Genomic DNA, 13,646 nt, shown 5'->3' with positions numbered 1-13,646 from the left:
ACATACACTTATTTACATTTATTCATTTATTTTTGTAAAATCAATTATCGAGCTGGATTTAGCTTTAAAATATATAAGGAAAACTAAATGTGTCAAAAATATGTATTTGTATGGGATTCATATCCTGTAGCCTTTGCATAGATAAACTAACAGCTGCTGTTGACAGGAAGCGTTGACAGCAACGTTCTAAATGATCTTCATTTATTTATTTGTTTTTTTCAGTCAACATAAATATTATTAGAATATTTATGTTCTAATAATATAATTAGAATCTTTGTCATTTTCCCCTCTTTTTTCCAGATAGAATTATCCCAATAAATATCCCAGTCATATTTTAATGTCATATTCACGTCTGCTTTGGTTTAAATGAAACTTGTGTGTGTGTGTGTGTGTGTGTGTGTGTGTGTGTGTGTGTGTGTGTGTGTGTGTGTGTGTGTGTGTGTGTGTGTGTGTGTGTGTGTGTGTGTGTGTGTGTGTGTGTGTGTGTGTGTGTGTGTTGCAGCAAAACGTCCCAGAGGAACAAGCAGATTGCCATGGGCAGGAAGAAATTCAACATGGATCCCAAAAAGGTTCGGTGTTCTGTTTCCATCAGAACCACCAGGCTCAGACTGACTCAGCTGTGAGAACAAATAGAAACGAGAAGAAATAGATTCAATAAAAGCTACAAAAACATACATATTACTGTAGTTTTATGGAAGATATACAGAAACAGCAGAATAACACAAGATATTCCTAGAGGATTAGAAGGAATAGAGTATAAAATGATGATTTTTTTTTAATGCAAGATTTTCATATGTATTTTGATATAAGAGTATGTTGATGAATAGCATAAAAGAGTGAAAAAAAAGTAAAAAAAAAAATCTTCTCCTTTTCAGACAAGTATGGAAGCTAAAATGACTGATTCTTATGTTCCAAAGCAGTATTTTTTTGTGTCTCTTTTTTTTTTTATTGATTTGTTTGAAACAAAGAAGAAAGAAGTTTGTCGTTTCCACACGGGGCTGAGATGAACGTTCATGTGTTTTTGTCGTCTCTCTCTCTCTCCTGCAGGGAATCCAGTTCCTGCTGGAGAACGACCTGCTCCAGAACACTCCGGAAGACATCGCCCAGTTCCTCTACAAAGGCGAGGGCCTCAACAAAACCGTCATCGGGGACTACTTGGGCGAGCGGTGAGAGAGAAAATCCTCTTTGCGTGAGATTTACACCAACCGTTGAGATTTAAAGAAGAAGATCACTGCCTGTGTCGACTAATTAAGGAGAAGATGACTAAAGCTGCCGTAGAAATGAAGCTGTGAGACGGTGTGGGTGTTTTGTTGTATGAAGCTCCCCACATGGACTTAGGGCTGGTAGGAAAAACAACCATCTAGCTCCTCACACTGCAGGCCTAGCTGTAAAAATACTAAAAGTCAAAAGTTTAACAGGAACGAGGCTTATGAGATAAAGTTAAAGCACTTAGTATTGTATTGGTATGGGTGGGCGATGTGGGCTTAAAGTTTAATCACAATACTTTACTGTGATAATAAAAATGACAAGAACCATTTATTACTTCTTTTTCAGATAACTTGTATGTCCGTAGCCGTGTCTCCATTCTAAATGTACGCAGACTTTATCAATACTCTGCTACTGTCGGAAAAAGCCACACTTTTGCCATTGTTGTGTTTCCATGCATGTGCTTCCAAGAGACGCAATTAAATTTCCTATCCGTTTACAAACGGTTTGTTTCTAAATGAAAAATCTCTAAATTTACTCTGTAATTTTTGTCTTAATATTAAAATCGCAAACATTTGGCTCAAATGTCTGATTTGCTATAGATTTGGAAAGAGCACCAACAAAATCAAACATATTTGGCAAACAAAAATAGGAGACGGTGAGCAGCTGCAACCAGACGAGCTGTTTGGAAAGGGGAGGAGCTCATTTGCATATTCATAAAGAAGAGTCATGCATTTTAAATGAGTCCCAGATGCAGAGCGACGTCGCAGATGTTTAAACGCATGAAGGGATTATTTTCAAACTAAATCAACCTCAGTAAGAAACAGAAACATTAATATAGAAAAGGTTGAGATGTGAGTCACTTTGGGACATTTTTTGTTCTGTTGCTTAGAAAAACAATTTTTGATTTCTAACAAATATTATTCTGAAAACACTAACCAGCAATAATTAGCAAACAGCTGGTGGATCTGCACATCTGCTGAGCTCATTGTAGGAGCTATTTCTCAGAGCAACGCTGATAAAAATGTTGTTAAAGGGTTAATAGAGGAGCCATGTTGTGATGACTTCCTGGAGGCAGAGTTTCTTAAAGAGACAAAGACCCAACTTCAAGGTGCTACTTTTCAAAGTCAAATTTCTTTTAAGGCATATTTAATATATAGAGCATTTTTTTAACAACTGAAGTTACCATAGTTACTTGATAGTGCTATAAAAATGTCACTCTGTGCCTTGAAAATACATTATAATGCTGCTTTAAAGAGAAATGCCCTAAAACCGTTATTGGCCGATTAAAGCTTCACGTAAACAGGATGTAGGCTATCGGCTGACTTACCAGGGACTCAGATAACCGATAAGTGTGAAGGTGGACTCTAATGACTACAGAAGCTTCCTCGTTTTTCTGTTTTTGTTTCTATCTTCATCTCCCAAAACCAAGAGAACAAAGACGGTGATGATTTCAGGTATGCATCGTTCTGCATGGAGCTGCAGGAACGACTCCGGTTCTTCTTTGGTGCTTTTACCAAACAGTTAAAGCTCATACCGCTTGTGCATCTGTTTGTGCATTTCTAGTCAGACATTAGATGATTTACTGAAGGCTTTATTCGCCGAGAATCATCAAAGAGGCCACCTACCCACTGAAGCCACATGAAGCACAAGCTAAAGGGTCTGCACTCAGTAATTATCACTAATTAAACATACAAGAAGCAGGAACCTATCATTACACACCGAGCAGTGGCCAAGATGAAGATGGGGAGTTGTGCAAAGGAGCTCTGATTTTTATTGTATTTTACTTTCAGCTTTACAAACAGCTTTCTTCTCTCAACTCAACTTACTTCTCAATAATGGCGTCTGGAAACGCCATTATTGCGGACGCCTGTCCTTGGAGGACAGGCGTCTGTAGGTGTGACGGACAAAAAGCAATAACTGCTCCAATATGGCTGCATTTATAGATCCAAACCGGCAATAAGCAGAAAGTTCACACTCTGCCTCCGAATACAGCACAGAGTGTTACTGAAATGTGAGATTATTATTGTGTTCAGACGCATGTTGGCTCACAGAATGCAAACATCTACGTCAGAATGGTTTTGGTTTGGCTTGGAGACGCACAGGCTCTGGATTTTATACAATAAATATAATCAGAGAGCAGGTAAACTTGTCCTTTGACAGCCCTGAGCCGCCTTGACAAACTAATGACAGAGAAAGAAACGCAGAGCGGAGCTTTTTGAACATTTCTCCTTCAAATCAGCCCAGACCCACGGAGCATCTGATCCAGCAGGATGCAGGAACGACTGGAATGCAGAGGAAGAGTTTCACCCTGCATTCACATTAGCTGCGTTTCCATTAACCATAAAATTGTAATTACAAAAATACATCACGTTTTCGACAAAAGGTTTTTGCGCTATTGCCTCAAAAACTGTTTTTTCAGCCATATAAAAATAGATGTATTTCACAAAACTGCAATGGAAACATTTTTTTTGCATCATGAGTCACGTGACCACAGCAGGATGTTACTACTGGTGGAAACCACAAAGAAGACGATAGGAAGTACTATTAGGATGATGGTTTATTTCTGGGGATTTTTGGACAATGTCCAGCTGGCTCCACCAGGTCTCTCACAGCATCACACACATCATAAAAAGTTATGTAATTACTGTAATTTCCCAAAAACGCTGCATACGTAGCTGCTCCCAACTAGGCGGGGCTTGTTGCTCCAACACCTGAATAATACGCCGACGTCTCTTCTGATTGGCTGATAGATGATGAGCGTTGTGTTTTTCCACATTAGCAGAACATAGACAAAGATTTACACACATATGTAATGGAAAGGCAGCTCTTGATTCATCAAAGATTGATGAATCTTTACATAAAATCAAACTGTAAATTCTCTTTTCTAAACTAGGGACGACTTCAACATCAAGGTGCTTCAGGCTTTTGTGGAGCTGCATGAGTTCGCCGACCTGAACCTTGTCCAAGCGCTGCGGTGAGAAGACAGATCTGACCCCCTTGCCTCGTATTCAGAGAGAAGAGAAGGTCTAATATTAAACGCATCCTGTCACGTTCTCCACCGTTCAGGCAGTTCCTGTGGAGTTTCCGTCTGCCAGGTGAAGCCCAGAAGATCGACCGCATGATGGAGGCGTTTGCCTCGCGCTACTGCCAGTGCAACCCTGGAGTCTTCCAGTCCACAGGTCAGACGAACCGCCGCTTACAGATTCCTGAATGCTTCTCTCAGGTGTTCCATCACAAAGCTGTCAGATGAGCTCCAGTAGCTCTTCATGTGTTTCTCCAGCATGACGAGTGTTAGTACTGAGGGGGAGGGGAGCGGCAGGACTGAGAAAACACCAGGAAACATGGGAGATGAAAACAGACGTGTGTTTTTAGCCTTTTCTGTGTAAATGTTGGTCCAACCCATACAACAAAATGGCGACTAGTAACATATTTGAATGTGATTTTTTTTTAAAATATAAAACATACTATTTATTCAAGACAAAGCAGCATCAGACAGTGAAGTGAGAGAAAGTGCTGTATCCATCACCTTTCAACACAGTTACAGCTGCAAGTCATCTGTTGTCGCATTTTCGACAGTTCCTTTTCTAAAACAGCCGCTACCCATCTTCTAAACAACCGTCTTCCACTGCAAAGAGAGAAGAGCCAAACAAGATGGCTGCTAATGTTAATTCAATATTTGGAAGCTTGGCCAACACAGACTGAACATCTTTGTTCACTTCTTCCACTGCCATCGCTAAAACTACAGGCAGACTACAATTCTAAAACAGAGCAGAAAATGGATGTCATCCCTCACAACTTCTCCTTCTGTTCTCTGACTGGTCTGGTCAAAAATCTACAGTCCATTGGAGAAATCCCAGACTGAGGTGTAAGCGGAATAGCACAGGAATGTAATAGCCAGGCTAGTGTTCTTTTACTGGACGCAAAACATTTTGCTTAAAAAGAAAAAAAGACAGAAAAAAAGTTTGTGAAAATTTTGCTCTTGCGTGTTTGTGTGGACTTCAAAAACACCTCTTTTCATTAAAATGCTGACGTATCAGACCAATGTCTGAACTCACCAGTAGCCTCAAGCATGTCTTAAGTGTCGTACATAACAACGAAAGACTCAATGTCCATGACTACCGCAGAATAAACTAATACATAAAGATTTCCCTCCTGCTTTGTTGTTCACCATTTTTGTCGTCTTGTCCTGTTTAGTGCTAACCTCATGTGAAGGCTTGATGTGCATATCCAATGCTCTATGTTTAGCGCCACTTACAGGTCTGGAGGAGTGAAAAAAAACAAAAAAACATTGCGTTTTGGGCTATTCTCGATGTTGAGTGAAACAATTTCTGGACGTGGTTTCTTGTGGACAGGCGTGATTTTGAAACCAAAAAACCCTCCAAAAACATTCCTGTATGAGAGATACCTGACAGGATATCAGACTGGAGGACTAAATTCCAGTGCGTGCCACACTTTTCAGGGTAAGGGTTTAGAAGAATGTTCAAAGCCTCATATCCTTTGACTCTCTGTTCACCAGTATGCTCTCGTTTGTGTTGACCCGTCTCATAAAATCCCATTTAAATACACTGTAGTTCATGGTTCTGATGTGTAAAATAATCAGAGAAATTTCAAGCGGCTTGAATATTTTTGCTAGCCGCTTTATCTGCAGCTGCACAGTAAACAACAGCAACAAACGAGGGTCATTCATTATTCAGGAAGAGTCAACCTGGCTGAGTGATACATGCTGTTGTGATAAACAAAGGCCTGCAGCTACATCTATCAGTGAATATTTAAAGGGCTTTTAGAGACCTAGTGAGCAACAGCGGAGCCGCTTTATTCGCTGAGACGTGGATGCATAGTCATTAGGTAACAAAATATTAGAAAAATATTGATAAGGTATTTTTTCTTTTTTTTTCATTCCATAATTTCCTGATTAAACAGTTTATTGAACTAAATGCACATGTTTAATCCCAGGCCTCATCTGGAAAAAGCCCAAAACCGACAAGGACATTTTAATGAGTCAGAGTGGATGTGGGACAGAGCGTTACCATGGGACCCCGACCCTGACAATGCCAACGCACTAAGCTCATAAAAACAACATGATCGCGGGTCTTTAATTACAACCAACACATGAAAGTGGCCTGTCTTCTCCTGCTTTGTGGGACTACATGAAAATTCCTCTTTCACAAACGTCCCCCTGCTGTGCTGTGTTCAGTAGAGAGAGGTTTTTTTTTTTTTATTTTACAAAAGGTGGGGGGTGGGAGGGCTTGGAGCTGAGAGAGACGATGGGACTGGAGCAGTATGAACTAGAACATTTCTGAAGAAATTTAAAAGGGGTCTGCCAAAGTGTGCTTGTCAGTTTGAAGCCAGCCGTCTGATGCTGAAAATGAGCAACAATGCTGAGGTGAAGTAAAATGTAGTCAATGGCATGCGGAGTATCATTATTGTGTTGACTAACAGGGACTTACTCCATTCTGTATGACAACAATTGTGCAATTCAGTCTGATCTGCTCTGTGACAAGTGGAGGCCTCAACAATCACCTGGATCTATGACTACCTCACTAACAGACTGCAGTTTGTGAGACAGAAGGACTGTGTGTCAGTAACACAGGAGCACCACAGGGCTCTGTACTTTCATCATTCCTTTTCACTCTCTACACTTCAGACTTCCAGCACAAGTCCGACTTCTGTCATCTACAGAAACACTCAGATGACTCTGCAGTTGTCGGGTGAATCAGAGATGGACAAGAGGCTGAGTACAGAGATCTGGTGGAGCGCTTTGTGTCATGGTGTGGGAATAATCATCTCATCTTAAATGTGGAAAAAGAAACAAAGGAGATGATGGTTGATTTCAAGAGGAGCATGATTAAGTCAAACCCTATTTCCATCATGGGAAAAGAAGAGGAGGAGGTTGAGGAATATAAATACCTCGGTGTTCATCTGGACACCGAGGTGTTGGACTGGAGACGCAACAGTGAAGAGTCTCTAAGAAGGTATAGAGCAGACTGGACTTTTTCAGGAAGCTAAAATCCTTCCACTTTTGCAGTAAGATGTTGCAGATCTTTGCTCTCTGTTGTTCAGAGCATCATCTCTTCTGCCGTCATCTGCTGTGGCAGCAACAGGGACATAAAAGACTCATTAACCTGATAAAGAAGGATGGTTCTCTTCTGGTTCTGTTCTGGGGAAGACGGTGGAACATCTGAAGATGACGATGCAAAGAGGGAGTCTTCATAAAATCAAGAAATTATGGTCAACCTTGACCATCTTCTTCATGAGACTGACTTGGGAAAACAAAGTATGTTCAGTCAGAGGCTTCTTCAGATTCACGGTAACACAGACCGCTACGAGAGATCTTTTATGAGGAAAGAGAACGAAGAATTATATATCAGGTTGAAGTCAAATCACAGCAGGAAGAGATTCAAAAACTGCAAAAAATGTTAGAGAAAAAACGCATGAAAGTCAAACGTGTACATGGAAGAAACCTTGAGCCAGAGATGACAGATTTATCAAAGAGGTCTTCTCCATGTCTCTGCTGTAGAGGAGTCTTAACATAACCATACTTCTACCTCCTCTGCCCTCCATCCTGTTGTGTTGTTCTTCTTCTCGTTCTTCTCTTGTCAGCCAAAGACAAGAGCATTCTTAAGGAGCTCAAGTACTTCAAGAGGGAGGCTCAGAAATATGCCTCCTGCAATGAAAGTCTGATAGAACCATTGATGGACGAATACAGAGTGAGACTTAAATATGAGGAGCAACTCAAAAGTCACATTGAGCAAGTTTACAAATTCAAAGCACAGGAGGAAACGATGAAATCTCTGCAGGGTCAGGTTGCAGACCTGATGGTGAAGTTGAACCTTGCTCTGGTGAATAACCATTCTAGAGTTTCCACCCAACCAGTGCAAACTGAAGGCTCCCTACAAACAGAGGAGTCCAAGCAAAGACGGACCTCCACACAAACGGGGAGGTCTGAGGAAAGATGGACCTCCATGCAACCAACCTCCACTGGTTGCATGAAACGCCTTTACATTGGCAATGGCATGCAGGCCAGTACATGCCTGGCTCGGCCTTTATGCCAACCCAAACCCAGGTTACACTAACCTAGATCACTATACAAAGCCAGGTTTTGCCAACACTGGGGATTATGGAAATGTGAACACCATTGACTGCTGGAGACAAACTAGAGCAGTATAGAAAAAACTGTAATGCTCCACTTGTGAAAGTAAATATGTTTGGATTTGCCTTGACACTCAGACAAGAGACAAAAGAAAACAAACAACAAAAAATGAAAACATCCATGACAAAAACATTCCCATATTAACCAACAACTATAAGAAAGGAGCAAAATTAATTTTAATAATTAATACAATCCATCTCATCTCATCTCTCATATCTCATATCATCTCGAGCCGTGCCTACATCATTCATTTGTACGAATCACAGCAGTATGTGTAGTGCTACTTTGGAAGTCGACACACTAAACTGCCTCTCTGGGTCCAGCGGGTTTACTGGGTTTGTAGAATCACTTATTGAAACCTGAAGTAATCCAGCAGATGAGTTATGGTCATAATCACCAGCGGTCTTTGAACAGGAAGCAGTCCAAACAGAGGATGAATGGTTATCAATAAAATGTTTTAGTCCCCATAACATTTGCATAATCACATCACAAGCGTGCTGGTTTATCGTAACACAGGAGGCTTTCCTAGCACATCTAACAACACAAAATAATTAACCCAACATAATAAAGATATTACGAAGGCCTCAAAAGTTTTACCTTTTCACCCAAAACAGATTTCATTGCGCCAGCTACACGTTGCTTTTCTTTCTCCTGTATCGCCACTAGATGTCACTAAAACGAAGACGCCTTCCCACGCTGTGAAGTGGAACAATCTTTTCATTATTTTGATTTTGATTATTTTTTGTATTCACCTTTGTTTATTTAACAAGGGGGATTAATACATAGTCTTCAGGTTTGGCAACCCTGACTAGGATAACATGATTTTTTTCGTCCGTATCAGAATTGGTTTATTTAGCGAAACGGCAAACACTTTTTTTTCACATCACACAGTCACATGATTAACAATCGGATATTGCCGCTTGTGCAAACCACGAAAAAGAAAACGACAGGAAGTGGTGGTAGGATGGTGGGGCGGGGCGGAATATTTTTAATGACTTATTGCGAGAACAAGCTTATTTACCTGTGATTTTTAATAGCGTTTCTTTTTTAATGGAGAGACTTTAAGTGCGAAGTCGTGTTTTTTCGACACTAGTGGGATATTGACAAGGATTTGTACACATTTGTAATTGAAAGGCTGGTAATGTTGTTGTTTTACACCCCAGAGAAAGAGGAAGTCACAAATTACCAACAACATACTGATCAACTTAAAGTGATGTTTAAATTAGAAAAATAAAAAATACTGTTTGATGTCAGAGACTAATGGGAGGAGATTAAAACTAACATATTCAGTCTCCTCCTGTTGCAGATACCTGCTATGTGTTGTCATTCGCTATCATCATGTTGAACACCAGTCTACACAATCCAAACGTCAGAGACAAGCCCCCCGTCGAGCGTTTCATCTCCATGAACAGGGGAATCAATGAAGGAGGTGATCTGCCAGAAGAGCTTCTCAGGGTGAGAGTTTGTAATAGGTGTGTGTGTGTGTGTGTGTGTGTGTGTGTGTGTGTGTGTGTGTGTGTGTGTGTGTGTGTGTGTGTGTGTGTGTGTGTGTGTGTGTGTGTGTGTGTGTGATGATGATTGATAATCTATAATGCCTCCACCACTCGCATTCAACACAAATGAGCCATGTTTTCCCTGCTCCCCCCAGTTTGATTAATAGTTTTCCTGCCTCGTCTGCAGAATCTTTACGACAGCATCAAAAATGAGCCCTTCAAAATCCCAGAGGACGACGGGAACGACCTGACACACACATTCTTCAACCCGGACAGAGAGGGCTGGCTCTTAAAGCTGGGTAAGTGGATTAACAGAACCTGGAGTGTGATGGTTTCTGTCAGCGGAGAATCAGAATTACTAAAAAAAAGAGTGGTTTTCCGTTTCCTGCTGAGTCAGTGTGTTTATATGTGTTGCTTGAATTGATGTTTGATTTTCAAAGGCAATGTTGGAAGGTGATAGATTTTGGGGGGGCATATATGCTGTGTTTAATCTATCATCCACAAGGAAACACCCAACACTGTTTGTACTCCCCCAGACCTGTAAGTGGTGCTGAACATTGATTCTGGGACAATGTGTATAAAGTGGTTAATACAACAAGAATGGTGAAAAACAAAGTGGAGTCTTTTATGTGGAGGGATCACGTGTCATGTTGGATAATAGAACTAGTAAACTACAAGACGGTGGTCATTCAATCTGCTATTGTCGTTGCTGTCTATGACATCTTTGGGGTTATAGGTCAGGTTAGAGTTAGGGCTAGTACACAGCGTTTTCTCATAAAATGATTTGAGAGTGAAGCTATTAAAGGTTCATCCTACCTGCGACCTTTGTGTCAAAATCAGAAGCTAAAGTCAGGTGGCAGCAAAAGCAAAAGGTCATCAGCAAAACCAAGACATAAATGTCACAAAGAGTCTGAATCTCAATATATAGTATTTACAAATACTTTGTTTTCAAATCAATTTATTTTAGATGTTTTATATTGTTTGCAAAAAATATATGCTTGCTTAGTTTGTCACCAGCACTATTCTTTAGGCTCACTTGAATCCAATCCTTTTATCCAAATAAATGTCATTTTTATCAACCTAGAACAAAAATGTACCTTGCTCATTTTTCTTCTAAGCTAATCTTCAAGCTAGCTCAGGACAACCTTACTTCTTATAAAATGTATGCAATTTATGGATTTCAATCACTTTTTGGAACTCTTTAATACATGAGCTGTAAAAACATGCATTCTAGAGTTGTACTATTATTTGTCTTTTTTTATGCTTTGGAGTCTATTTTTACAATCCTGCCATTCTCTGCTCATGTAAAACAACTTTAGCATAAGTCAAGAACAGCATGTTTCAGTTTGTCTGGACTTACACTAGTTTCCTGAAGAAATTAGTCTGCTTCCGCTTGGAGGAAGCTTTCCTCCAAGCAAAAGGTCACCATTTCCGTCTGCAGTCAGCTGTTATTGCTAACAGGAAGCTAACAGGAGGGTCGGGGACCTTGACAAGTTTTGAACATTTTGCTTTACTCAGCAGTGCAGATTTAGCCGTCTCAACTGGATATTTATAGAGTCAACTTTGGCACAAATGTATTATTTTATTTAACAAATTAAAGCCCCAAAGGGCATTGTGTGTAGTCGCCAAACCTAAACCACCCACTGATGTGAAAAGTGTTGAGCAGGAACTTAATCTGTGATGTTTTGATTTATTACCTGCTACAAGGCAAGTTGTATCTATGGACACATTTTGTATGCAAATTTCAACATTTATGTTGAAGCACAGCTTTATACTGTAGATAGCTCTTGTTATCAGAAAACAGAACGCTGCTTCTCTACTTCATGACCTCTGATTTTGTCAATTTAGAAGAAATATTCAAGATTTTTTTATCCTTTGCCAATTTTTTTCTCTGAAAATTCTGCACCTCCATCATGGTGGCTAAGATATTCTTCATAGGTTTGTTGGGCCTGACGTGTCTGCGGTAATTCAACATCACAATCACCTCTTTGTTAAACCTCTCCCCATCCCCTCCGCCATGTGGCCACTCTTCTCTTGGAATCCTTCAGAACTCCTTTGCCTCTGAGCCTTTCTCTCAAATCTCTGTTGTGTTCTTTCATTGTGTTCTGCGACGGCTGTTCCCTCCTAAATCTTTTGCATTAGGAGGTAGGTAACACTCCGTCCTCCTTCATCCTCCCAAGCACATTGCAGAGTGCAGTATGCTAGCAATAGCTGCCATATCTCTCCGAGCACACCGGGGCCCCAGATGTGCGGGGCACCTCGTAAAACTGGCCTGTTTATCAGAGCTGTGAGGCGACAGAACGGCTGTGGGGTGACGGGTTATGTCCATCACAGGCAGGCTGGAGGTAACTGATCTGCATGAGGATTGCCTGCATTCTTCTGGTGGCTGTGGAGGGGTTTGGGTGATGCACAAAGTTTATCTTAGGCAGTGCCCACGCAAAGGACTGATTCCTTTCTCTGTTTTTTTCTCTGTTTCTTTGTTTAGATGTTGACATTAAGCTCATAAGTTTGAATGCAAGTGTGAATCTCAATAGATTATAATGAAAACCGTAATGTATTTCATTATATATTTTGTGTTTGATTAGTTGCACGCTGTTATATTTCATGGACCGTTAATTTCTATGCTTATGGCTCACTGTTATTAAAAATTAAAAAATTTTCGTATTAGAAAATGTGCTTATTACATGGGAAATATTAAAAAATAACTTTTAATAGATGTTATGTTATGGCCTACACACTACGGACTTGATGTCATTGATGTCATTGTGAGGAGAGCAAGCTGGAAAAGGTGACTGCTATGAAAGTAGGTTGTTCAAACTGTTTTATCAAAGCATACTTCTGGAAGATTTAGTTGAAGGAAAAAAGATGGTTAAATAAAACAGTCTAAAAAAAGCAAATAGGATAACCAGAGTTATCCTATTTAAGATTTTCTGGGTTTATGAGGGAAATGTCATAAAAGTGGCTAGTAACACCTTAGCATAAGCACCAGCTGATCTCCTGCAGTATATCATACAGAAGCCCCTACCAAGAATTGAGTGCAAATGCAGTACATACATGGACATCATATTCAGTAGATCATTTCTGTATTAAAAATAAATTTTTATTGGTCTTTGAATAATCACATTTTCTGAGATGCTGTATTTTAGGCTACTCTTTAGGCTAGTCAAAAATTAGCAACTGGGCTAATCTTTGAATTAGCCTAGCCAAGAATTAAAAGCAGAGACCTTCTGGATTCATTTCAGGGTATCTACCTCATGGTGTTTTCCTGTAGGTACTGTTAGCCTATCCACAGCCTTGCCATGCAGGTAACCCCAGGCCCTGCTCATCATGCTGACCCTGTGCAGCTGGAACCCTGAGCCATGCTTGAGTTTGTGCTGTGGGAATGTACTGCTGCTCATTCAGCATAAAGAACAGCCTTGCCCCTCTTCATCTTCCTTCCTGAGTTGCCGCCCTGCAAGCCTCTCACTGCTTTGTCATGATATCTGCTCTCTTCCTGTTTTGCCTGCTTTCCAACCCAGCTGCTATTCACCAGAAACATTTTTTCCTCATTAATGCCGTCCCCTCTGTAGCTCTGCTCTCCATCAGAGCCACTCCAACTAAGTGTAATGAGGGAACATTATTGTTGATGTCTTTATGAAGACGCTCTCCTAGGCTGTCAGCTCTGTGCTGCTGTGGAGCCTCATGTCTGTGTTCTCATTACCCTCTGCCATCACCGTGCCTGATCCGGTCATCATCAAACCTGGACAGCACGTCAGACATTTGTTGGCCACATCTTGTCCTATTGTAGGACTCGG

The 13,646-nt window shown here is 40.6% G+C and overlaps 1 protein-coding gene across 1 annotated transcript in view; it reads left to right on the top strand.

Moving 5' to 3' along the window:
- LOC103481978 (cytohesin-3) overlaps positions 1-13,646 on the top strand; it is a 43,248-nt gene that overhangs the window by 18,468 nt on the left and 11,134 nt on the right. Inside the window, exons 4-9 of the mRNA XM_008437841.3 lie at positions 503-569; positions 1,048-1,166; positions 4,103-4,183; positions 4,276-4,388; positions 9,666-9,814; positions 10,040-10,151. Coding sequence (XP_008436063.1) covers positions 503-569; positions 1,048-1,166; positions 4,103-4,183; positions 4,276-4,388; positions 9,666-9,814; positions 10,040-10,151 — 641 coding nt within the window. The remainder of the gene's footprint in view (positions 1-502; positions 570-1,047; positions 1,167-4,102; positions 4,184-4,275; positions 4,389-9,665; positions 9,815-10,039; positions 10,152-13,646) is intronic.

This window comes from Poecilia reticulata, chromosome 19 (assembly GCF_904066995.2).
Source record: "Poecilia reticulata chromosome 19, P_reticulata-male-v2, whole genome shotgun sequence".
Lineage (NCBI taxonomy): Eukaryota > Metazoa > Chordata > Actinopteri > Cyprinodontiformes > Poeciliidae > Poecilia > Poecilia reticulata.
Note: the sequence above shows the minus strand (reverse complement) of the source record. Positions and strands in the feature narration are given on the sequence as shown.